At 38.3% G+C, this 24,800-nt stretch overlaps 1 protein-coding gene across 2 annotated transcripts in view; it reads left to right on the forward strand.

Moving 5' to 3' along the window:
* Nucleotides 1-609: 609 nt before the first annotated feature.
* Nucleotides 610-24,800, forward strand: part of MLLT3 (MLLT3 super elongation complex subunit) — a 260,062-nt gene continuing 235,871 nt past the window's right edge. Inside the window, exons 1-2 of one of the 2 annotated variants that reach the window (XM_037061895.1) lie at nucleotides 610-880; nucleotides 2,231-2,411. In XM_037061895.1, the coding sequence (XP_036917790.1) occupies nucleotides 869-880; nucleotides 2,231-2,411 (193 nt within the window). In that variant the 5' untranslated portion in view covers nucleotides 610-868. Of the gene's footprint in view, nucleotides 881-1,149; nucleotides 1,311-2,230; nucleotides 2,412-24,800 lie in introns of those variants that run through there. The other variant, XM_037061896.1, reaches the window with a different exon arrangement.

The raw sequence follows: 24,800 nt of genomic DNA on the forward strand, positions 1-24,800 counted from the left end.
GGGGGCCAGAGGATTGTTGCTGGTTATAACAGTCTTAAGCTATTGCTTTTTGATGCTTATTTGTAGGCTGGTATTTCTCTTGCTCAGTCTTTAAGTTTGTTTGGGTGTGAGTTCTTGCCTTGTCAGCACAAAACCACAAAAAGACGTGGTGGAAAGTAAAAGAAAGCCCCCTCCCTCCCCCAAGCGTGCTTACTAACGCCTAACACTTGATTTAACACCCCTTCTCCGGCTGCTGGGGGCTCTAGGCAGTGGCTACATTCCAGCAGTTTTAATCCGTTTTTTATTGTAGGGCGAAGGGAGTTTACACAGGGGCTGGGATGGCTCCCCAGCTGGCCACTCTACCCACTCCAACATACCCTCCCCGCTCCGCCCTTCTCACCACCCTCCCCGCCCCACCCCACCCCACCCTACCCCACCCCCCAGCAGGAACCTGTTACTTTAAGCGAGATGTTCCAGTGTGGCACAGCCGGCTGCTGGGGTTTCGGGAGGTGGCCAGTGATTGGCTCTTTCGAGCTCCCCCTGGCTCGCTCTCTCGGCCTCCCCGCGCGCTCCGCCCCGCCCGCGCGCCCTCCCTCCGCCCCTTGAGGCTCGGAGCCCGAGTGTCAGGCGCCACAGCGCATGCTCCGGAATCTCATCCTCTGGCCCTGGAGCTGCTGCTGCTGCTGCTGCTGCTTTTGCTTTTGGGGCTGAGTTTAATAACCAGCGAGCGAGCAAGCGAACGCGGGGGAAAAAGGCAGAGAATGTCCGCCATCTACCCTCCGTTCCTGGGCGCGCTCTCATTCATAGCAGCCTCTTCATGAATTACAGCTGAGGGGGGCGGGGAGGGGGGTACCTCACAACACCCCAGCAAACCTCCGGGCCCCCAGGCATGGCTAGCTCGGTAAGTACATGCAAACATAATAATAAAAGACCCCCCCCCCCCGCCTTTCCTCCCTCGCCCTGTGCCGCCACCGCAGCCCAGACAGCGCCAGCGCTCCGCGGTTTCAATTAGAAAAAGGTTGGTACGGTTTGCAGGGAGCTGCTGCCTCTCCCTCAGCCTCTGTTCCCCTCCCTCCACAGCCCCCCAGGCGCGCACACACACACTCTCACACACTAACACACACTCGCCCCTCCACCCCCCGCGCCTCCCTCCCTTCTCGCCTCTCTTTGCAATCGCAAGAAGCGCACTCTCGCTCACACGCGCGCACTCACACACTCACACGGTGGAAGGAGGCGAATAATAACTCAGCCATATTTCAGCCGCAGCCGCCGCCGGGAGCCGCGGGCACAGTCCGGGGACGCGGTGAGCAGCCTCGGCGGCCGCTACGATGGTGCGTTCTCTTTGGTGCGCGTGTGTGAGCCAGAGTGAGCGGGCTGACAGCAGCGGGGCCGCACGCAACTTTGCCCCCGTGTCGGGCTGCGCGCAGTCGAGGCTTGGTGGCTGTCCGCCTGCCTCCCTGCCTTTCTGAATTTCATTTTTTGGGGGTGGGCGGGAGGATACTTTGGGGCGACTTTGGCTCTTGGAAGTGTGTTGCTGTGGCTCCGTTAGGCTGGCTTCGCCGATCGCGTGGGGCTTTTCGCGGGGGGGGGGCGGCGGTGCGGGGTGCCTTAAGTTATGGATGCCTCGGTGTGTTTTCCTGCGGGCGTGTGTTTGTCTGTGACGACGTCTCATTTTTGTTGTGCACGAACCCTGTGGTAAGAGCACGGGAGTTTGTGCCCATCAGCAGAGGCTGCCTGTAGTTTCCATTCAGCCTGGCACAGCGCTCCACACGCACGCACACACACACGTACACAAAGACTTCCTCGGCGTGTGCCTATCGCCGCGGCACTTTCGGAGAGGGGGCTCGCCCAAACCCCCCTTGGAGTCCCAGCACCTCCCTTCCCACGCTGGGAAACTGCCCCGGCATCGTCTCCTAATTTGTTTCCGATGCATTTGTTGTCGTGCTCGTAGTGGCTGAGCGTGTTCTTCCTCTTTCCCCTACCCTCAGACCCCCTTCCTAATTGGGGGTAACATTCCGTTACAATACAGACCAGTGTGGATGCTGGGCCCGGGGCACCAGGGGCCAGGCCGGCCCGTGGGGTATTTGGGGGTGTGGGCTATGCGCGCCCACGCGTGTGAAACGTGGGTGCGGAGGGCACCGCCGTTTCCTTTTATGTGCGTTTCAAGAAGGAAAAAAAATGTCAGGCGCAATGTGCAATGTCGAACGGTCGCCTTCCTGTTGTTCAAGGCTGTCTCTCCTGCTGTCCGCAGTGTGCCGTGCAGGTGAAGCTGGAGCTGGGGCACCGCGCCCAGGTGAGGAAAAAACCCACTGTGGAGGGCTTCACCCACGACTGGATGGTGTTCGTGCGCGGTCCGGAGCACAGTAACATACAGCACTTTGTGGAGAAAGTCGTCTTCCACTTGCACGAAAGCTTTCCTAGGCCAAAAAGAGGTAGGGTTTGAATACAAAAGGAGCTTGATAAAAAATGTCTTGACTGGCGTAGGAAACAATCGCTTGGTCCGGAGGGCCCCTGTCCCTCTCCCCGCCCCCCGCGTCGCGCTCGCGGGCTGAGCTTCGGGATCCGGGTGCTCGGCGCTGCGTCGTCCAGGTCTCAGTTCCTGCCCGGGCTCGCGAATTCGGCTTCGTGAAAGTCACCGCCGAGAAAGAACCGTCAGGTGTCGAGTGTTTATTCATCCCAAGCCTGCCCACACCTCCCCCCCACCCCCTGCCCCGGTCTTCAGGGATTAGCCGCGGGTTCTGTGGGGAAGGTACAATTAGTTGTTGTGTTTGGAGGTGTGGGGAGTGGGACTGGAGGGAATAAACAGCAGAGCCTTTTTTTGTTTTTCTGGAGAAACCGAGACTTACCTGTGTTATCCGCAGAGAATGCATGAGATGTAGTTACTATTCCGTCTGGAGAAGTCGCCTCTTTTCGGGGGTGTTCTCTGCCTCTCTGTACATGAAACATTGAGCACCAGTTGTCACAGACTTTTCCTTTTGTAGGTTAGCCACCCCCAAGCCTGCACGGTCAGGATTTTATGTCTAGTTAGGAGACTTACTCGTCCCTAGCCCCGAATGGCACTTGATTACTCGTTTGATTTTGAACATCCTTCCGAAATGTCTGTTCGATGTGATCTGCAGAGAAGAGGGTCCCTGCAAAGGTCGAGTCTAAGTTTCAGAGGGCCAGTGTTGCCTTGCCCTGTGCCTCAGTCCTTCCCTACTTTGGTTGTTAGCCTTAGCGTCTTCTTTGCATAGTCCTGCTGAGTCTTTGGTCTCAAACGTTTTCCATAAAGGATAGGGTAATTTTGAAGAAAAGAAACCGGGTGTTAGTTTAAAAGAAATTGAGAGAGTGTTTGAGAAATCCTGATTTCTATTCCCTATAGCCTCTGGAAAGCTACTGTCTGCTTGTTTTAGTTGGATTAGTGGAGGTAACAATATAAATACAATAAGGTGCTTTGTTTGTGAGCAGGTTTATTTATCTAAGTCGACACAATGGTTAGTAGTTATCTTCCATTTGATCAGTAATCTTTATTGGCATCTAGAACTCCTGCAGTTTCTTAGGGTAACATCATAATACCTCCGTTCTGCTTAGAGCTACGGGGAAATTATTGAACATTCAGGGGTGGAATAAAGAGAAATGTGGTGTGCCTTAGAGGTGGCAGAGACTTGTGTTAATGCTTATTTTTGTTTCCAGAGTTCACATAATGGTATGTAGGATTCTGTGTTTTGCCTTTAGTGGTTTGTTTTATTCCTCGTCTTGACAACTTGAACAGTTGAATTTGATGGGCTTTGCTAGGTGGTAAATAAATGAATCCAGCTTCTAAATGAAGGGTAGGAATATGCATGGCCTATAGGAAATAACATTTAGATGTTGTTAGCATTCTCTATAAAAATATAGCCAGGGGTGTTATATTCATATTTCCTCAAAATTGTGATAAGGATGAGTATCATGAAGTTTCTGTCACTATATGAGGTTGGGTATGAGGCTTCTTGGAATCTCATTCTCCCCCTTCCATGTGCCTATAGAGCTACTGCAGAGGAGTTCAAACAAAAGAAACCACCTTCTAAGACCCTTGGTACACAGTATTATGACTACTTGGCTACTATTTACTTCGAGGTGAAATACACTTTTAAAAGGCCATATTTATTGAATTAGGAAACCGAAATTAGTTGGCAGAAGATGCAGCTCTTAAGATAACTTTGTTTAGGTGCCTTAATAATCAAATTGGCATTGTATAATCAACCTCCCCATATTTCACCACTATTCTCTGCTTCAGTGGGGGTGTGTGGTGATGTTTCCCTTTATTTCCCATACCTGATGATTTTCTGTCCGGCCTGAGGGAATGTGAGGGTGCTGCCCATACAGCCCACACCTGGGTGTTGTTGTTGGGCGTGGTAAGCCACTCAATAACACAGTGTCTTCCCAGCTGTCTCCAGTGGGATGTCAGCTTGTCCGTTGAGCTCTTCAGTTTTAATTCTCAACTTTGGAGTTTCTTTATGTAGTCTTTAAGCCATTGTTTTAAAATGTTTATTTTTGGATTTTTATTTGTATGTGTGCTTCCCATGAAGTGACAAGTCCTGGGAAAAATGCCAGCTTACATAGCCCAGGAGAGACCTTGTCATACTGTAATTACACATGATTCAGATTGCAAGAGAAGGTTTCTCTGTTATTGGGAATAGTTGTAAATTCGCTTAACACCAAACATGCCACTTAATCCTGGTACTTATTTTTTTGGCCTATCGTGTCTTTCCAACTGGTAAGAGTAGGTACAGAATAAGAATGCCAGGCATTTCTAAGTCTACTTCTGTACTTTTTAAGGTGCTATATTTGTAATATTATAGATCTATAAATGTTAGGATTGGAAATAGGAGAAACTGCAAAAATGGCTTTGTGGAAAATCTGGGTAAATTTTTAAAAGGAATGCACATACTTTGAACTCTAAATGGCTACTAATAAGTTAAATCACTTTCGCTATATATGGTAGCAGATAAACAGAAATGGACCTTACAATTGAAGATGAACTCCTCAGCCATGAAGATGGATGAATCCTTAGTTTCATAAGTCTTTGGTTTGAAAAAGTGAATTAATTTTCAGGTTGATTTCCTTTATTTCACAGCAATATTATGAGAACTTGTAGAGGAAGAAATTATAGTATTATCAACTTGTTGCCTAATGAGAATTGCATACAGCATTTCAGGATTGAGCTAATTGGACTTGAATTAATGAGGTTTTACTCTGTTCCAAAGATGTATTGGAGACTTTCAATTTAAAACTACTAATACAAAGTCCTAAAAAAAAGAGATTTTGATGAAATGGTGAAACCTGGAATATCCATTAGCTGTTATAGAATAGGCAGGTCAGAGTGTAATGCATTTTAAAACTATCTACTTGCAAAAAAAGACCATATCTTATTTATTAGTACAAAAGATTTATAATAGTCTGATATGACTGAAATGAATAGTCACATTGAAAACATTTCATTTAAAATATTAATGTTTTCATTTTCAGTATGATGTGAGTTTGAATGAACTTTCTTTTCAATTACAGCCATCCTTACTATTACAATCTGTTCCACTGACATTTATGATATGAAATCTGTTGCTTATTATTTTATGTAAGCTAATTTGGCCACTGCTATGATTTGATAGCTTTTTATTTGTAGCTTTAGTCCTTTGAGTGGGCAGATAAAGCATAATAAATCCACATTTATAACTTTCCTTTGATTTAAGTGTTTGAGCCCAGCTTTACTGTGTAGTTCTGATTTGTGTTAGTCTTCTGAAATAATTTGAATAACTTTTTATCAGAGTATCTAAAATTTGAGGGTTTACTAGTTGCAGATATTGTGTGCACCTGGTATATTTTTCTTCTGAGGTATTTAAAAGGAAAAAATGAAGATGGAAGACTCTACTGATACATTTAGTGAGTGTTATTAGATTGTGTAGAGTTCTGTATGGAATTGAGATGACCAGTGAGAACAGTTTTATTGCTTGGCATTTTGAAGCAACATACAGTATAATTTTCTAAGGCAGCTAAAAACTAAGTTGCTGGAGGAAATCTCATATGCTGTTAGTGAGAATGTAAATTGGCCACAGACATTTGGAGGGCATTTAGCAAAATCTAGTAAGATTTTAAATGTCCATACCCTTTGACCCAGAATTTTACTTCTAGGAATTTTTTTTAACAGAAATGGCTTTACTACTACACAAAGGCACATCATATTTCTTGTGATTGTTTTTTAATAGCAAGCCATATATGTGACCTCAGTTGGGTAGGAGTAATCTAAAAAAAGAGGGTAAATCTATTTGTAGATGCAAGAAGATCTTCAAGATGTATTATGTGAGATAGAGGAAGTTGCTAAATCGGTGTGCTCCATTTAAAAATGTACTCAAACAGATAAAAAGTATATATGTGTATATCTTTTAAAAATCCTGGATGAAAGAGGTTAAACTCTTACCAATAATTTTCTTGAGGGGGCTTATGGTGCTGATGGTGATGGGGGTTATTTTTGTAGTGCTTGATTTTTTAAAAAGTTAATTCTATATATTTAAAGCACTCCAATGAGGACTCATTACTTTTTAAGACTGAAAGGCAAAGAGTATAGACCCAGTATAAGAACATTGACTTTTAAAAAAGGGATGAACATGTAGCTATGGAAAAGTGATCTTTAACTATCTTGGGTAAATATTGTTGCTCAGTGGTAAGGAGGAATTTAACATTAGGAATTACAGACTTGCATTCAACTGATGATTTAAGAGATACCTGGTGTAATCTTGAGTGAGTCATGTCTCTGTCTTTTTCTCATTTGTGTTCTTATTTGTGTTAAAGGAATGATGATAGAATAGAACAAGTTCCTCACAAGTTAAGGATTAAATGTGAATCTGCTGTTCTCAAATGTATTGGTCTTCAGACTCCTTTACACTTAAAAGTTGAGAACTCCAAGGAGCTTTTTCTGTGCAAGTTTTTAATTTATTAATATTTTGTCTTAGATATTAAACCTGAGACATTTTAAACAAATTCTGAAACAAAAAGCATGAAAAGAGCGGTATTGTTTTACTTTTTTGAGTGCAAGTCTTTTTAATGTGTTTTTTTTTTTTTACTAGAAGACAACTGGATCCTCTTATGTGCTTCTGTGTTCAGTCTGTTGTGTTATCACATTATTCATTTTAGCTTCTGGAAAACTCTGCTGTACACGAAAGCGGGAATGAGAGTGAAGAAAAGGCGAATAACGTCTTAGAGTTCCTACGAAAATAATTTTAACTTAGCTAATACCTGGGAAAGGTCTTGGGGACCCTGAAGTCCCCAGACTACACACTGGAAGAACCTCTCCTATAAAATATTCAGCATTCAACCTGGCACAGATAAACTGCCCTATTAATGTGTGGAAGCTGCTTTTTAAAAATCATTATTATTATTGCTGATAAAACACTCATTTAATAGAAAGAGAAAAGATGAATCTTCCAAGGCATTTGCATTTATACTGGTTAAATTCCAGTATAAAAATTATTTAACAATATTTTTCAGGAAAGAAAATCCCAAACTTGGGTTTTATTAGATATATTTTATACTTAACATCATGGTCCATTTTATGCTGTGTTATTTTGGTCTGTAAAAGGCTTTCGCATCTATTGTTTTAGGTGACCCCCTGTTGAATTACCTCTGTGAGGCAGACAGGGTAGCGGGATCAGTCAGTTTCGTAATTTTGTTTTAAAGATCCCTTGTTCCTTCTCTTGGTTCTTTGAAGTTTCCTTCCAGTGCTTTTCCATGGACCAGCCTTCGTCCTTTAGCTCTTTTTCTGGTCCTTTATTACCGATGACTCCTACTACTTAACACAGCTATCCAGCCTTTACAGTTCTAAGATGTAGCCTTTTTTTTTTTTTTTAAATCTCTTAGCGACTTTAAGTCTTCAAAAGAGAACTTTGGAAAGCTTAGATACTTGGGGAGGGAGGAAGATGTTAAATTCAATTATTCCAATTACAAAATTAAGCAAGGACTCAATATATTACTGAACTTTACTGGACTTGAATCTGTTTGACCAGATTGTAGAACGTATTTGATCTCTGAAACGGAATGTTTTACACTGTCCTAATGCAAATAATATAGATTTCTATATTTTGGTCCTTTGGTATTTATACTTTCTGTTTGAGTTTGTTTTTTATTCCCGAGAGAAGAAGCTAACATGTCGAAAGAGGAATTCTCTTGTTTCAGTTATACAAATTAATATTCTTTTAAAACATTTTGTTTCATGTGCAGTCAGAATTTTTTTAGTTTATCTTCTGACCAATAACATGTATTTTAATGCTTTAATCTTTTATTCTCATATTTTGTGGTTCTCCTTATTCTTGTTTGTAGTGCTGTATTCATTTTGGGAACTATAATTTATGTGAAAAGAGTCGTTGGATAGATAATTGCCCATTGATGATATTACAGGTAGTTTGTAAACATTTTTTAAAAAAACATTTGTTATAAGTATCATAGAAATTGACAAACTACACTACACATTTGCATAGAGCGTCTTTTATGATGAACCCATATATTATATTTTTACATGCAAATGAAAATTGCATTTTCTAATTTCTAGATATGTGGTCATTGTAGAAAAACCAAGCCATAGAAATAGAAAAGAGTTACCCCCAAATTCTTCATATACAACAATAATTAATATTTTAGTAAATTATCTATATATATAGATACACACACATACACACATACTTATTAACTATGAATTAACATTGATTCATTTAACATGTGATTTGTTTTCGTTTTCCAGAGCCCCTCCGATACTCCGAGAACATTTCTAGGAGCTGGGGACAAAGCACAGATAGACATTCCTCCTCTCATGATATATAGTGGAATAGCATCTTTTTAAAGTTGAATTTTATAGTATTACATTGAATATAGATTTGTTATATATTATTTGGACATTTAGATTGTTCTCAGTTTAAATTTGATATGAATAGTGCTATTTGAACATTCTTGACATTCATTTTAATGGCTTTGCAATGATTTTCTTATGTTAAATTTCCAGAAGGGGGGAGGTATGTGAGTCAAGGGGTGTAGATTCCTCCAAAATAACTGTAATCAGTTTATACTTTGCTAGCAGTTGGGAGACTGCTCATTTCCCCACATGGGTGCAAGTACTGGGAATTAATAGGTTAAAAAAAATCTTTGGCAATCTGCTGGATGAAATGATAGCCTTATTTTTATTTGCCTTTATTTGATTAGTAATGACACATATCTTTAAAAATGTACTACATATTTACCACTTGTCATTTGTGGTAGGCCTGTTTTATGCTCTTTATGTATTTCTAAAAAAAAAAAATATAGGCAAATACAAAGGCAAGAATGATGTAACAAACATTTAAATCCCCACTATGAAGAATGAAAGTGTTTACATTTTGTATTTGCTTCCTTGTTTTGATTTTAGGGAATTAAGTGTTATAGATTCAGCTAAATTTTTTAACTGCTTCTCAACTTTTTCCTCCAACTCCTCAGCTTTACTTCCACCTATTGATATACATTTGCACATTTATGCTACTGCCACTAAAAGGATATTATGTCTTAAAATATTCACAAAGGGTATCAATACTGAGTGAACCATCTTTTAAACTGAGATATAGAATTCACATACCATAACATTCACTTTTTTAAAGTGTAAAATTCAGTGGGCTTTAGTATATTCACAAGGTTGTGCACCAATTGCCACTATTTAGTTCCAGAATGTTTTCATGAGTGAATAATTTTGCATCTTGCTTCCCCCCAGACTCAGTGTTTTTGAACCTTTCCATATGTTGTCTACAGAGAGCCAGTTCATTCCTTTTAATTTCCTTTGATTAATATTTAATTGTGGGAATATGTTTTATGCTTATTTTTCTGTTCTTCTATTGAGGAATAGGTAGATCACATTCCATTCTGTGCAGCGATCATCGTTGTGTGTGTTACCTTGTACAAATGAACGAGATTTTGGATATAGGCCTAGAATTTGAGTTGAGTGGGTTTTTATTTGTACCAGACATTGTTAAATTGCTCTACGAAGTAGTTGTGATAGTTTATACCCTGTTGGAGAATGAGTACTATTTGCTCATCTTTGCCAATGTTGGATGTTTTAAGACTTCTTCATTTTGATATTTAGTTGAAATATGGCATCTTTTTTTTTCATTTGTCTTTCTCTGGTGTCTAGTGGGTTAAGCATTTTTTATCTGTTTATTGACAGTTTGGATGTCCTCTTTATTGACTCCTTTTTATATGTTTTTCTTTAAAAAAACTGTTGAGGTGTTTGGTTTTTTTCTTAACTGTAGGATGTTAACCCTTTGTTACTTGAGTTGAAAAGATCTTGTCCTATTTTTTTCTTTCTCTTGTAGCCTAATGCGTGATATCTTTTCGTCATACACAAGTTTTAAATTGTGTCAAAATTATCTATTCTGTTTTGCCTTCCTGTTTGGTTTTGGGTTTTGTTTAAGAATATAATTTGTGGTCATGGTAATGTGATTAACCAACAAACTTTGTATGTGAGGATACAGTGAAAAGATTGGGGGAGATGCAAATAAAAGAGGAGGTCCCTGCCTTCAATGTGCTTGTGTCTTTTAGAGCTGGAAAGGACACTTGAGATTCTTCATCTTTGTTTGCCTTCTCATTTTACTTTCAATCAGCAGCCTAGAAATGTGAAGTGATCTTGCATGTAGACACAATGAGTCACAAGTGTGCCAGCGCAAAGATAACTAGTAATAAATGGCAGTAAATGTTTACTTTTAAAACATTGAGTAATTATTCACTTGTATTAGCAGACAAATGTTCAGCAATAACTGCTTTTGTAGGCATGATCTAGGATTTAATTAAGTGGTGGTCACCACGGTAGATACTGTTTAAAAGGCAGTTTTATAACTACTTTCAGGCAAAATCAAATTCATCTTACGGATTTATTTGAGGTCTCCTTTGAAGGTTAAATCATTAGGAAAAATTGTTACTAAATGTTAGGTATCCCCCTGATATTCCCACCGCTACGGCCGCCCCGCCCCACCTGTCCCTTGTAGGACTGCAGTTCCAAGAAGGATGCAGAATTTTGTTTTAGGAAATAGTGTTGTGTGACCTAATTCTCTTAACTCTACTGTGATAAATTTGCAATGGTTGAGGCATTAAGAAAGCTATTATCATTGAATTTTTAAACAGATAAGGCTAGGATTTGGGCGTGATTTAGTAGGTATGTTGTAGTTAACAATTAACTTGTTGGGTAGGATCAACACACCATCATTTTTTATGAAGAAATATTATGGCTTATTTTGAACTTAATTCTGAGGTCCTTTTATTTAAAATAATGTTCATAAGTGATTATAAAGATGATTAGTTGAATTCAATTAGAATTATTACTCATGTTTGGTTGATATTCTCAGAGCCAAGTAAATTTAAAATATTTAATTTTGCCAAATGTAGATTTTTTTTGGTTATTTTTCCACCAGAAATTATTTTCCCATCAATACTAGTCCAAGTACTGTGTGTATATATTGATTTTAAGAAGCAAAAATACATTAGCAATTTCCTAATCTATTAACAACCACAGTGGCCTAGATAGGAGGGAGATTTACTTGTCTCTTAATCTTTCTAGATATATTTACGTTTGCATGATGCCTTTAATTTTTGCAGAAAGGTTTAATGCCCCATTCTTCCTCCCCTCTCTCCCAGGGTGGTGTTGTGAGAGATTAGTGCCATGTTGTTCCAGGTACCTGTTTATTTCAATAAACATTTAAAACATTTTGAATGCTTAAAAACAAGGTTTATTGTAGATTTCATGTCATCCACACCTTTTACCCAAAATACTACATTATACATGTTGCTGAATAATGAAAGCTTTATTTGTATTGAAGAAATGTTTTTCTATTTTACAAAAGTGTTTCCTTTGTTTGATTTCTTTCCTTGTTCTTGTATTATAAGCAGCTGTTTTGTAGTAACTCGGTGAGAATTAGAGCATTTAGGTTGTTGGGATTTGGTTGCTTTTAGTGAGATTGGTTATTCAAAATGTTGACTAACATTTGTCTTATCAGAGATGCTTATTGTATGGCTTTTCTTCCTTACCTGTCCACAAAAGTAGTGAGTAGCAGTGCGAAGCTATCTTCCTCATCATGCAGGACTTCCAGCACGAGCACCTCTTACGTGCTTCAGTCAGTCCAGCACTCACCTCTTCTTGTGTATGTACCTGTTGTTTTCCCTGTATTTCAGTGAAGATATTACCACTGTGGGCAGTACTTAAACCTTTGATCAATGTCGTCTAGACATGGGAAGTTTTTTGGCAACAATGTAACATGAAGGCAGATATTGCAAGTCAGAAGGAGTGTTAGAATCTAGACAGTAGTTCCCCCTCTCCTAAATGGTAAATCATTACTCACGGTTCTAAAACTCAGTTTTTCTGTACCTCTAATAAATGACTTTGTGCAAGCAGAACCACCACTTGAATTTAGCAGGAAACATTGTGTTGGCTGAGAACCACCATTTCTAGAATGTGTTTAGCTTATGTTACAGGCAAAATGAATTTTTCTTCTTCCTTATATTTTTCCTTCACCTATTTTGGATGCTTTTTCGAAAGCCAGACACAAATTTGAGAGAATTGGCTAGATCTATCACTTTTTTACTACTTACTTTATGAGATACAACCAGCCTTTTAGCTTTAAAAATAGGAGTCAGATGTATTCCAGTAACTGGTAGGAACAGTATTTAGCAATGCAGCCATAAAGTCCCAGGTCTGGGAGGTAGGAGGGATGTGTTTGGTCTGAAAAAACTGGGCTTTCTCAGCTCTGAAATATTTTTCCTTAGTTTTTTAAAAACGATAAATTCTGAGTGTGTCATTGATCTAGTATTGAAATCTAATGATGAAATAACTAGCATTTATTGACTATCATCTGTATATTGGTTAGTTATCATGCTAAACAATAGGTGTGTGCTGCGGTGTTTAATTTCTCACTTTCTGTAAGTGTAGTTTGGAGAATGATTTAAAAATGTATTTATTTATTTTTAGAGAAAGGGAAGGAGAGGGAGAGAAACATCAATGTGTGTGCTTCTCACACACCCCCGACTGGGGACCTGGCCTGCAACCCAGGCATGTGACCTGACCTGGGATCAAACCAGCAACCCTTTGGTTCACAGGCTGGCTGGCACTCAGTCCACTGAGTCACACCAGCCAGGTTTGGAGAGTGATTTTTTGAAAGCATAAAATGTTGATAGGGGCCCTGGCTGGTGTAGCTCAGTGGATTGAGCGCGGGCCTGCGAACCAGATGATCGCGGTTCAATTCCCAGTCAGGGCACATGCCTGGGTTGCAGGCCGGTTCCTTGCAGGCTAACTACTAGCAGGGGACGCACAAAAGGCAACCATACATTGGTGTTTCTCTCCCTCTCTCCTTCCCCTCTAAAGATAAATAAATAAATAAAAAATCTTAAAAAAAAAATGTTGATAGGAACTTCTGGATATTGGAATTTTAACTGTTTAAATTGAAGAGTGAACAGTGAGATGGGTAAAAGACTTGCTGTAATAATAGGGAAGTAGGAGATAACATGGATATTTCACTTACTAGGTGATGAAGTTTTGGTTATGAAAAGTTACTTTCTGATTGTACTGGTGCATTTACACAAAGCATCAACTCCTTGTAGATGGGAGCATTCAAGGAACTCAAGATTCCTTGTGTTTATTTGAAACTACTTCCTTAAGTATGGTTTGTGAGCAGGTCATTACATCATTGAGTTTTTCATGAAAGTTAATAATTAATTAATATTTCATATAATGTAGTCCAGACCTTAAAATTTTGTCACTTGATTTGCTTTTATGAAGTGTCATGTTTCAGATAACTGCTTGTGTTTCAGTATCAATAGAATTCAAGTTGTCTCTAACAGCTAGTACCCTTCCACTCCAGTTGCAACTGCCTGAGTAACTTTCAGGTCAAAGAAAAGTAATTCTAGTTACCATTCTAACTTGTTAAAGGGAATTTTCTAATGACTAACTAGAGCTGTGGATTTAATTTGTATAAAAATACACACAAATGCAGACAGGTTAAAGAGAGCAGCACGTATATGAGAATGTTATGTGGTAAAACCTACACAATAGCTTGTATTAATGCTGCTTGACATAGTATCTTTCTGTGGAGGCTCTTTTTTGGGTTTATCATTGATTTTAGTATTCAGTCCATTTTCATGTAAGAATTGTTCATCTTTACCCTCATTTTGATAACTGTGTGAGACATAAAAATAAATTAGTGAAAAGATGGGAAGAAAATGCTACAGCAAAGCATTAATAGAAGTTACCTATGAGAGGTGAGGTATCAGAAAATTTTTGTCATCAGTAATATTTGTTGGATGTTTTCAAGCTTTCCTGGATGTTGCATCTTATGTGAAAGTAAAGCTAGATACTTAAATGTACATATAAACACATTTACAATAAGCTTTTTAGCCTTTTCTTCTTAAAGTAGTATCATTTAGAAGACATACAGGAATGTCTTCCCCAAGGAACTTTTTAATATTTTGTTATTTAAAGTGTTAATTGCCTGTCATTTTGAATGTTTTCTTTTACTGTTGTTATGAATACATGCACAGTGTTTAAGTTGATTTTAAGCTTTATGTAAATCATGTCCTTAACTTTCTTAACAATTATCGTTGTATTGCAGTTTTAAAATGAACCACATTAACCCAATTTATAAGTACATGATTCATCTATTTTTGTAATAAAATTCTTTGTCATAAAAGTTTTCAGTGTTGATCTGACTTTACAAATTGACTACAGATACGAGGACCCTCATCACGTGTCGTATGTGATGATGGAGTTAGGAATAAATGGGATCTGTAATTGGAAAAAAGACCCATTTCTAGTTGGTGTCTTTATGTATATTTTGGGGGTGAAACACTAAATTATTAGAAACAAAAAGTGCTCAAAACGACTACCAAAACCAAGGCGTATATAATATGTATAGCACAGGGAGAAGAGTGGTGCCTTCTGGATGGGAAACGGATGCATAATGGCACAAATATAAATAATATTTTAGCATTAAAACAGTTTTAATACTGTTTCATATACAGGATTGGGAGAATGGAGGTTTACAGTTGTTCATATGGAAAATAATACAATAATTAATAATAATACAAGAATAAAACTCAGTTTCATATACTCAAAACTGTAAATCTACTTTTGCCCCACCCTGTATATGCTACAAAAATAATCAGAAGTTTAAAGAAATTAAAACGTAATTTTATGTTTGTATACAGGGTAAAGCAAAAGAAGGCTTATAGTTTTGAGTATATAAAGGGAGATCTCCCCCGCAAAATGGAATTTATTTATTAAAAATGGTGTACTTATTCTTACATGTTTCGACTTCAGTCACCTTCAAAGCACTCTCCATTTGATGCAATACACCCATCAAGATGTTTTTTCCACTGCTCACCACAGTTTGAGGTCCTTGATTTTGATGCCTTATAGTGTTTCTGCTGGTTTTTCTTTTCCCTCTTCCACATCAGCAAAATGTTTTCCTTTGGGGCCTTTTTTCATCTGGGACAGCAAAATGAAAGTCAGGGCTAGGTTGGGTGAATAGGGAGTGTGGGGCACAGGGGTCCTGCCATTTTGGGCCCCAAACTGCTGAACAGTCCTAGTGTGTTCACTCAGAGCATAGTGTGGGCAGGTGCACTCGTAAATCACTCATCATGCAAGGGGACAAATGCTTGGGAAGAGTCTTCAAAAAAAATTCACTGAAGCTGAGCTCAGCCTCTCACAACAACACCAGCTGGTCCACTGATACAGATGGGTTCCTAGAACACTCACCTAGCGTGGGAAGCCTGTACTACAAAGGGCCTGTCCTCCAGAGGATAGGCCTGGGTTTTTTTTGTGCGTGTACCCCTTTGTAAAATGCAGATAGATGATTTGCATGTTCCTTAGATACAACTAAAAGTAAGGATTTCTGCAAAATGAGGGATTTAATTTTAGTTGTCTTAACAGGTACTTTAAAATCTGGCTGAATTAGTTTATGATATTACAGTTTGTGGGAAACATCTTTATCTTTTCAATATTTTTGAAAAAATAGTCATTCAAACTGCACTTTGCTCAAATACATAGTAAAACTATATATCAAATAAAAATAAGTCTTTAATAGATGCTTTTATAAAACTCATAGATTATAGTTAGCCAGATTAATTCTACCTTAGAACATAAATAGTAAAAATTGATGTTTGTGATCTGAGCCTTTCTTTATTAGCTACTTGAATAAAATTGCTACTTTAAGTTTTATTTGCTAGCATTTGGACTAACGTTACTTTTTTATGGCCTTCATTTAGTTCTAATAAGTGTTTATTTAACTATTTCTATTCCTTTTGAGGGTATTCTAAATGGGGTTCAGAGTGGCCTGACTCCTTTCTTTAGGATGAAGGTGTGTATGAGAATGAGGAAAATAAACTGTTTGCTGCCATGATGGTAGCTCATGATACTTGCTTGCTCTGTTTATTATTAAATTAATTTATGTAGGTGTCTTAACCACAAGTATAGAAAATAATTGCTTTAAAACCCATTCTAGCAAAATATTTGCAGGACCAAGTGAAGAGTTGAGATTTTGCGTAATAAAGACACTTGGTTTGAATATTGCAAGTTGTTAGAGATTCCAGATTTGGTACTAAATTAAATAAACATACTCATAGAGTTTTATAATAGGACAGACAGAGCTGAAGTAGACCAAGATAATGTGTCAACGGCCCTTATTTAGAGCGTAGAGACTGGGAGCGTGTTTTGCAGTGAAAGGGGAACTGACGGACAAGGTGTTCTCTGCTTGTAGAGTTGTAAAGACCTCAGAGTTTTCTTTATGTTATTGTAGAAAGACGTTATTTTTGCTTTGGCGTGCTTAAAACTAAAGGGCAAATGATCCAAAAGAATAATCTTGAAATTCAATAGCAAGAAAACTACTTGACATTGTGGGCTGGAGGCCAGCAAACGTGTTGCTTTCATTGAATGCGTGGGAAATGGGGCAGGCCTGAAATTTAAAGAGACAGGGTGCAGTGCCGGAGAGAAGAAAAGCGCTCCTGTATGATTTGCTTATTTGGAGAGAAAAAAATAGACCTAAAGTTTTCTCTAAAGGATCTTTATTGGATCAGCTATTTGAGGCATTGAAAGACACTGAGTTTTTCCTAACTCCAGTTCCCATCTCCCTAGCCATCTTCTCTTGTCTGAAATTGCTGCTGAGTAAAACTGTTTATAACAGAGGAGAAGCAGCTTTTCAAATAAAAGTACTCTGTAGCCTGTTCAAATGGAGTATAATGTAATTCTCTCTGAAACTGAGCACTTATTACTTTGTTTATGTAGCTGTTTAAAAAGGGGGGTGTGATGAGCAGTTGGGGGTACTGCAGGAACCACTGCTTTAGAAATTACTGTTTTTTCTGAGTTTTCCTCCCCCACCACTCATGAATCCCCCTTCTCCCCCTCCCACCTCCCACAATCCCTCAATAAAATAGTATTTAAAAGACTTGAATGACCAGTCCTATGTACCAGCTTCTTGCTTGAGGCAGTAATGTTGTATTATTTTCAATGGGTGGTCTTGAATCTCCATGGGGGATTTTACAGGCAATGGGCTCCAAGACCCACTAAGTATTAGGCTGAACATAACCCGTTTCATTCCCAGGCCACAGAGAATATATAGAGATAGTTTTACATTCTTGAAGTCCCATCGTTAATTACTTGGAAACCAATTTATTTAATTTTATTGGAAGAATTTATGGTTTAAATCCCTATAAGGAACACATACTAACCCAGTATTTGAGGTTTACTTTTTAAAACAAATAAGCCATTCATATATATGTCAATTCAGGAATACCCATATGTGGTGCATTTTAATTCATAGGTGTTTTTTGTTTGTTTTAATTTTTCTCCTTTGGAAATCAGCACCTCGCAGTTGTTTTGGAACGTTACATAGCTGAAGCCATATTTCTTCTACTTGAGATAATATAAAATATAGGCTCTGTTAGAACCAGAAAGTGTATCAGATATTCGTAAGTATATCTCTTGCCTGCGGCATGTAGCATAAATGTGTATTGGCCTGAAATTTACTAAAATTGCTTTAGGCCAAACCTTTGTGGAAGTAAACAGATTGGAATGATAAAGTAAATACTAGGTTAAGAATGCCCTTTGTAAAAAACAAATTGTTCTTTAGGCATACTTACTTGAATAACACATGGGATTCACTTGTGCACTGTAAAGATTGAAATGTGGAATGTTGCAGTCATGACCGTTCCTATATAACTTAGCTTATGGAACTGCAATTATTTTGCAGTTTCTTTCTATTGTGAACCTGTGGTTATCAACCAGAGCGATAACATTACTTTGTCGGGTCCATTGATTTGCTTATTTTGTTCTTGTTATGTTGTTCAGAAAATTATTTTCTGAAGAATGTTGGACTTCAACTTAAAATAAATATTTGTAAGTTCTGATTAGATAGATGCCTGAAATACCTGTTTTCCATCGGCTCTGTGGGGAAGAATTTAGGAGTAGGTATCTCAAGTGTTGGTAATAACTGGATGATGATATATGATGAGAAAGCTTTTTGTTTATTTCAAACAGTGTAAGTGGTTTTAGGTGGAAAATTGTAATCCTTGAGGTACTGAACTTGTCTCTTTCATTAAAAATTATTATAGCTCTTTTAGATCATATAAAGTAGTATGAATTCTGCAGTTTTCTTCAGTAATAGAATCAAAGATCTCTGGCTGAACAGTTTACAGCAATGACTAAATATTTGCCTTTTTTAAAGCTTTTTTAGCTAGTCCTTGAATAGCTAAAATGCTTTCTAGTAGTTTTTATAGGTAGGTTTAGAGAAATGATAGCCATCTGAAGTTTATTTTGTGTAGCTAGTATTTAAAAGTTGTTAAGGTTGTCTTCACACAAAAAAGGAGCTCTGTGGATATACATGTGAATAAACGCTAAAGGTCTTTAGGTAAAAATTAGCTTGTCAAGTGAACTTACTGACTGAGTAATAATTTTGTTTTCATTTTCCATTCCCTTGGCTGAAAATGAAATAGAACGATCTGGTTACTAAAGACCAGGCGCTGAGCACTGGATTGGATCACTTCCTTGCGCTTTTGCTGTGATCGTTAGAGGCAGAGTTAGACAGCTGCTGTAGATTTCGCCAGTAGCCTCACAAAAGAAGTTGTTTAACCCTGTTAGTTTCAGACACTGTCATTTCTACTTTGCAGATATATTTGCTGTGTTAGGTATGGATCTCTATGTTTTTGATTTGAACTTCGGATTCATAGGAAGGTAGCCCAGCAGAAAATGCGTGGTTTGGGCACTCTTACAGTTTCATGGTTTGGGATGTGACATAGTTCTACATTTTTGCTTATGTTTAGACAGATTTTAAAACTTTACCTTAGACTTTTTAAAGTTAGACTTTGCTTTTAGTATCTAAAGACCTTTAGAGAATTGTGAACATTTTGAAAATTGAGTTTGATTTATATCTTTGATAATTGAATATTTAAATATCCTATTTGGGGGCTTGAACTTCAGAGGAAATTCCAAGTCATTGACTTTAAAAATCACGTTTTGGCTAAGTGTAGAATTAGAACAATGCCATCTACTCCTGAAACTGATGCCCAACGGTTTTGGTTTCCTTTTATACAATGTGTCTGCATTATTGCTATAGGTTTAAAGGCAGGGAAATACTTGATTGTTAAGGCTCAGGAGGGCAGGATTTTGAAACCTACTGCTATGTGATTAAATCAGTGTGCTTGTCCTGAAGCTTCCGTCTTCCAGTCTGAATTCCTAGTCTAAACTTTGGGATTCCTTCTCTGTTTGGAAATAGTACTACTTAAAAATTTTAGGACTGCCTTTGCCTACTCACTACTGAAACCAGTGATCAGGGTTAAGATTTTCATACAGTCATTTTAGTATTTTCAAGAGAAAGTTCACAGCCATTTTACATAAAATTTTATTGGGATTTTATTGGGCTTTTTGTTAATCCAGAATAACTGGTCTGTAAGTACTTTATCAGTGGAAACTGCTCGGCATGTAAAACAAGGAGAAGAGCACAAAGGCTGCCTGCAAATTGAGGCACAATGAGCACTAACGGGCTCTCCAGCCATCTCCAGCTGGGAGATTATTATAGTTTTTGCAAACCCTTTTCTCTCAAAACCAAATCAAGAATGGTGGAGTCCCGATAAAAAGAAGTGTAAAAAAGCCTAACTAATCCTTAGATGAGTTACTTCAAACATCCCCAAATGGAATAAAATCAGTTAATAGCACGGATTAAAGGTTACTTTTAATGCATTTTATCACTCACGTTGAGAATTTTTGTTGTATGTTAATGCATTTGGCCTTGGCTAAAAAAAAAAATCTGAAGGGAAAATATAATTAAATTTGAGAGATTACCAAGTCACATTGTTAGGAGGAAATTTATACTGATATTAGGCGCCAGATTTGACCTAAGAGAGAGAAAAGCTGTGCACTTGAGATCAGAGCTGTAAACAGGTGGGTCCAATTTTGAGTGGTAAGTTTGGGGGTTATAATGAGAGGGCTCATCTGTGTACTTCTAAGAGGTGATTTATTGTCTAGATTTTTTAAAACGTGGCTCTGTGTCTTGGATAAATGTGTACAAGTGGTTCCTTGCGTAAAATCATAGAAGAGTGCTAACATCAGATCTGGATTAATGTTTTAAAAGCGCTTGATTCTTACCAGTGGTAAAGAGAAGGGAGATAGAAGAGGCGAGTTCTGGGTTCAAAGGTAGTCTTCACCTTTTATGCATACATAGTATCTAAAATGATCTTTTATGGACAAAGGGAGACTATAATATCTGTACTTTCAATTCAGAATTACATGTTTGCCAACTACTTACTTTGTGAAATACTTTTCCCATGTAACTGGCACAGTACAGTACAGCTGCCGAAGTGTGAGGTTAAGGAAAAACTGATTTAGCACGTGCCATCAGTAGGAAGAATTTTTAAAAAAGTAAAATCTTTCTCTTTTTAGGTGCAGATAGTAATACAGATATAGGTATAGGGGTATATGTATCAACCTTAATAAAATTTTATGTAAGAACCTGGGCAATGGGAGATTTTATAGTCATGTCCCATTTGCCATTCCTCTGAGATGCCAAATAATAAGTCTCTCTAATGGGACCTCGCATTTATTTCCTTGTAATAGATTCATTGCTTTTCCTGTGACTTAACAGGAAATACCCTGACTGGTACTCCAAGCACATGTGTGTGCTGTATATATGTTAGGTGTTTGTGTAGATGCCACCTCACATGTAATGTAGTGATTTTTCACAAGCCATGAGACAATTAAGTCCTGTTAATGTGTAGTCAAAACATACAGTGGCCCATACGTAAATACCCTGTGTTTGATATTCTTACCAAATGTAACCTTATACAGAGTTTCTAGCGTGAATGAATTTTTCATCATTGGATAAATACTATGCCATATAGTTATTTATGTGCTCAAGAAGCTGAACATTTATTCTCTCTCAGTAAGTTCCCATGGGATAAGTTATTCTAGTAAATCAGAAAATCTCTTTGACAGCAAAGTAATTCTTAATTTTTTGGAGGCTTAAAAATGGGGAAAAGAGCCGTACACGTGAGGGGAAGAAGTTCTAGTTGGCCGACATCACTAAAAAACAAATCAGAGTACTTGGATATCTTATTCTCTTAGGGGAACAAACCCTTACCACAAGGCTGCTGAATGGTTCTACTTGTGGAGTTATGTCTTTGTGTATTTATAGGAGTGGGAACATTCTATCTTCTGTGCGTCTGCTGAGGTTGTTTTTCAGCAGTGCCCCAAGAAAAGTCCTGGAGACTCGCTTTGAAGCCCTGTGCACAAGCTGGAAATCAAAGAGCCAGAGGAATCCGGGCAGTAATTGTTTTATGACTGGCCAGAAATCAGACCTATTTGTATAGGTAGCACACAAAATAGCTGTGATTTGACAATTTGGTGCTATTTATACCTACCATAAAAAAGAGAAAAGAAAAAGTTAAAGGAGTATTTTGGAAACAGGAACTAAGCTGTAAATGCAAATTGCTTCACCGTTTTCTCAAAGGAACAGAAGAAGGAAAGGATTTAGGAAGTTTTTATTGAAGCTATGTTATTGAGGATCTGTCTGCTTTCAAGGCATTTAATATTTTGCTCATGCTGAAACTACACTTCTTTCTGTTTGTTCTTTTTTCCTCTTCCCATCTGATTAAAATTATTTTTGTGGAGCAAAAGAAACTCTCTCGCGGAGGGACAGTGAACATTACAAAGTTCCCAATGCTATCTTAATAGACCTTTAAAATTTCATATTACTATTGTTATTTAGCTTGGGATAAGAACCATATGCTGTGGCTATAGCAGATATTTTTCGTTTCAAATAAGTTATATTTTCAAGAAGAAGTCACACATTGTTTACTGTGGTGGTGGGTAATTTGCCAGGTAAATTTTCATGGCTTTTTGGAAACACAAAGAAGAAATTTTTCGTGACTATTTTTAATCCATCAGCTGGGGGGGCGAGGGTCTTTTTGAATGCAATGTGCCTGAATCGTTACTCTCCTAGAGTAAATTCCAGGCTCAAGGTGGGCCGTGTATCATCCTTCATCTGTACCTCAATGAGCAGCTCAAAGTGAAGTGTGACTGTTTCCAGAATGTTATTCAGACCTTTTGAGGTTGTCAAATGCTTCATTGTTTTGCCTTGAAACCCCCAGCCCCGGAGCAGCCTGAGTCTGGGGCAGCAGAGCAGAGAAAAAGTAAACATGTGTATGATTGACTACCTTAAAAAAAAAAGAAAAGAAACCTTAGAAATGCCTTAGGGACCCCAGGGGCGTCTTCACAATTTAAAACCATTTTTACATGGAAGGCATTTCAGTGCTGTCAAATTGAGACAGTGTTAATTTCCTTTCATTCTAATTTTTTCCCCATTGGATTCTGATCCTCCAATAATTTGAAGTTGTTTTTGTCAAGTGTACATTAATTTCTAGGGGGAGGAGCTGTGGTTTTGATTGGATGAAAAGAGTTCACTGGGAGTAAGTAGGAGAAAAGAAGTGGAAACTGGTGGAGATAAATACAGTGTTGGGCCAGTCAGTTGTCTTTCTTGAACGAAGGGTTAGAGTTTAATAAAGTGTGTCAAGGATCAGAGTGTGTGAATAAAGATTTAGGGGATCTCCTAAAGGCCTAAAACCTAATTGGATTTCAAGATGGATTCCTTTTAGCCATGGAGCGGTGTGGCTCAGTTGGTTGGAGCTTCCTCTTGCAAACTGAAAGGTCATATATTTGAATGCCTATTAAGGCACATGCCTAGGTTTTGGGTTCAGTCCCTGGTCAGGGAACACAGGAGAAGACAGCCAGTCAATGTTTCTCTCTCACATTGATTTTTTTTCTCTCTCCTTTCCTTTCTCTCTAAAAGCAATGAAAAAAAAATGCACTCAGGTTAAAAAAAATGGATTCCCTTTAGAGATATAGGTTAAACCACTCTCTAGAGAAGAAACATTTTGGATTGTTGTTACTTACTACGAGTATGAAAACTCAGATGGGCAAAGATAAAGATAGAGGTAGTCGCATACCATCGTTGTGGTTTGAGAATGTGCAGCAGAATTAGAGCTAGGTAATGAAGGCTTGTATTTCTAAAGTAGTGATCAAAGACTGTACTTTCAGGGATCATTTCCATAGTTCGTTACTAAAGTCATGCTCATTTAGACAGACAACATTCAGACTCTGCTATATGCCAGGAACTGCTCTAAGCAGCGGGGGTAGCAGCAGGAACAGGAGTGGTTAGTCTGGCATCAGGCACATGGAAAAATCACAATACAACAAGATGAATGCTTTTGATGAAGCTATGAAAAGCAAAGCTGTGGAGACAAAGTTCTGGGTGATTAGTTCTGCTTAGGTATCTGAATTTGAACTAAGTTTTTTTTTTTTAATTGCAAATGAGAAGTCTAATAAAAAAGAGAATTATGTGGATTTAAAAATATTCTGAATCTTTCAAGGATAGATTTGTGTCTCCCTGATGTTTCCATTCGCAAGGTTGTGTGGTGTTTTTAGAGTTTCTGAAGTCTTCGGATTAGCATCGTAGAATATAAGGTTATATAGTTGAAAAGGGGTAGGAAAGCAATTTATAGTTACTGAACATTTAATATTGTGCACTGTTATTCACGTTTTACAGATGTAGATCTGACACTCATGATTAAGTAACTTTCCGAAGGCCCATGTGGCTTGAGTACAGTGACTTTGTGTCCTGTTTGCTGGGGACAGTCCTATTCTATGCCTGTTGCTCTCAAAACTGGTGGCTTTTTTAGTTGATTATATGGTGACTCTGTTTTTGAATGGCCTAACTAAGATTTAAATGCAGGCCTTTTTTACTCAAAGTTATAAGCTCACCACTGTTTTTGCTTTGTTTATATGATGCTTCTAGGTCATGTCCTTATTTCCAGGTTGGTCTAGTGAGAAGGATTCTGAAGTACATGCCTAGTTCAGTACAGTAATCAGTACTTGGTTAGTGATATTTATTGCGGGTGACAGAGACAAACATCGTAGTATTCCTGCTTTTTAAATAAACATCCTGTTATTAAAATGTTTTAGAATGTAATTTAATTTTCTTCAGAAATTTCAAAAGCACTTGAGGAGCTTTGTCATATTTGTGAGTATCAGTTTTCATTGCATGGTGCCAATCAAGAAGATTCTGGTGATTTCAGTCTTTCTGGATGAATGGAAATTTGATATATCCTTTGACCACCAAACATGTAACTTTTCCCTTAATTTTTGTTCCCTTTCCTCACCTAATCAGAAGGCTAGAGCAGCTGAATAAGGTTTGAGGAAAGTAACAAGGTAATTTTAACTTGTTCTGATTTGCTCAGATTGGTTAGCTTTTCTGCCGGGTTTGTGGGACAAATAC

Source organism: Sturnira hondurensis, unplaced genomic scaffold (genome assembly GCF_014824575.4).
Source record: "Sturnira hondurensis isolate 20B ecotype Veracruz unplaced genomic scaffold, ASM1482457v3 Scaffold0013559, whole genome shotgun sequence".
Classification (NCBI taxonomy): Eukaryota; Metazoa; Chordata; class Mammalia; order Chiroptera; family Phyllostomidae; genus Sturnira; species Sturnira hondurensis.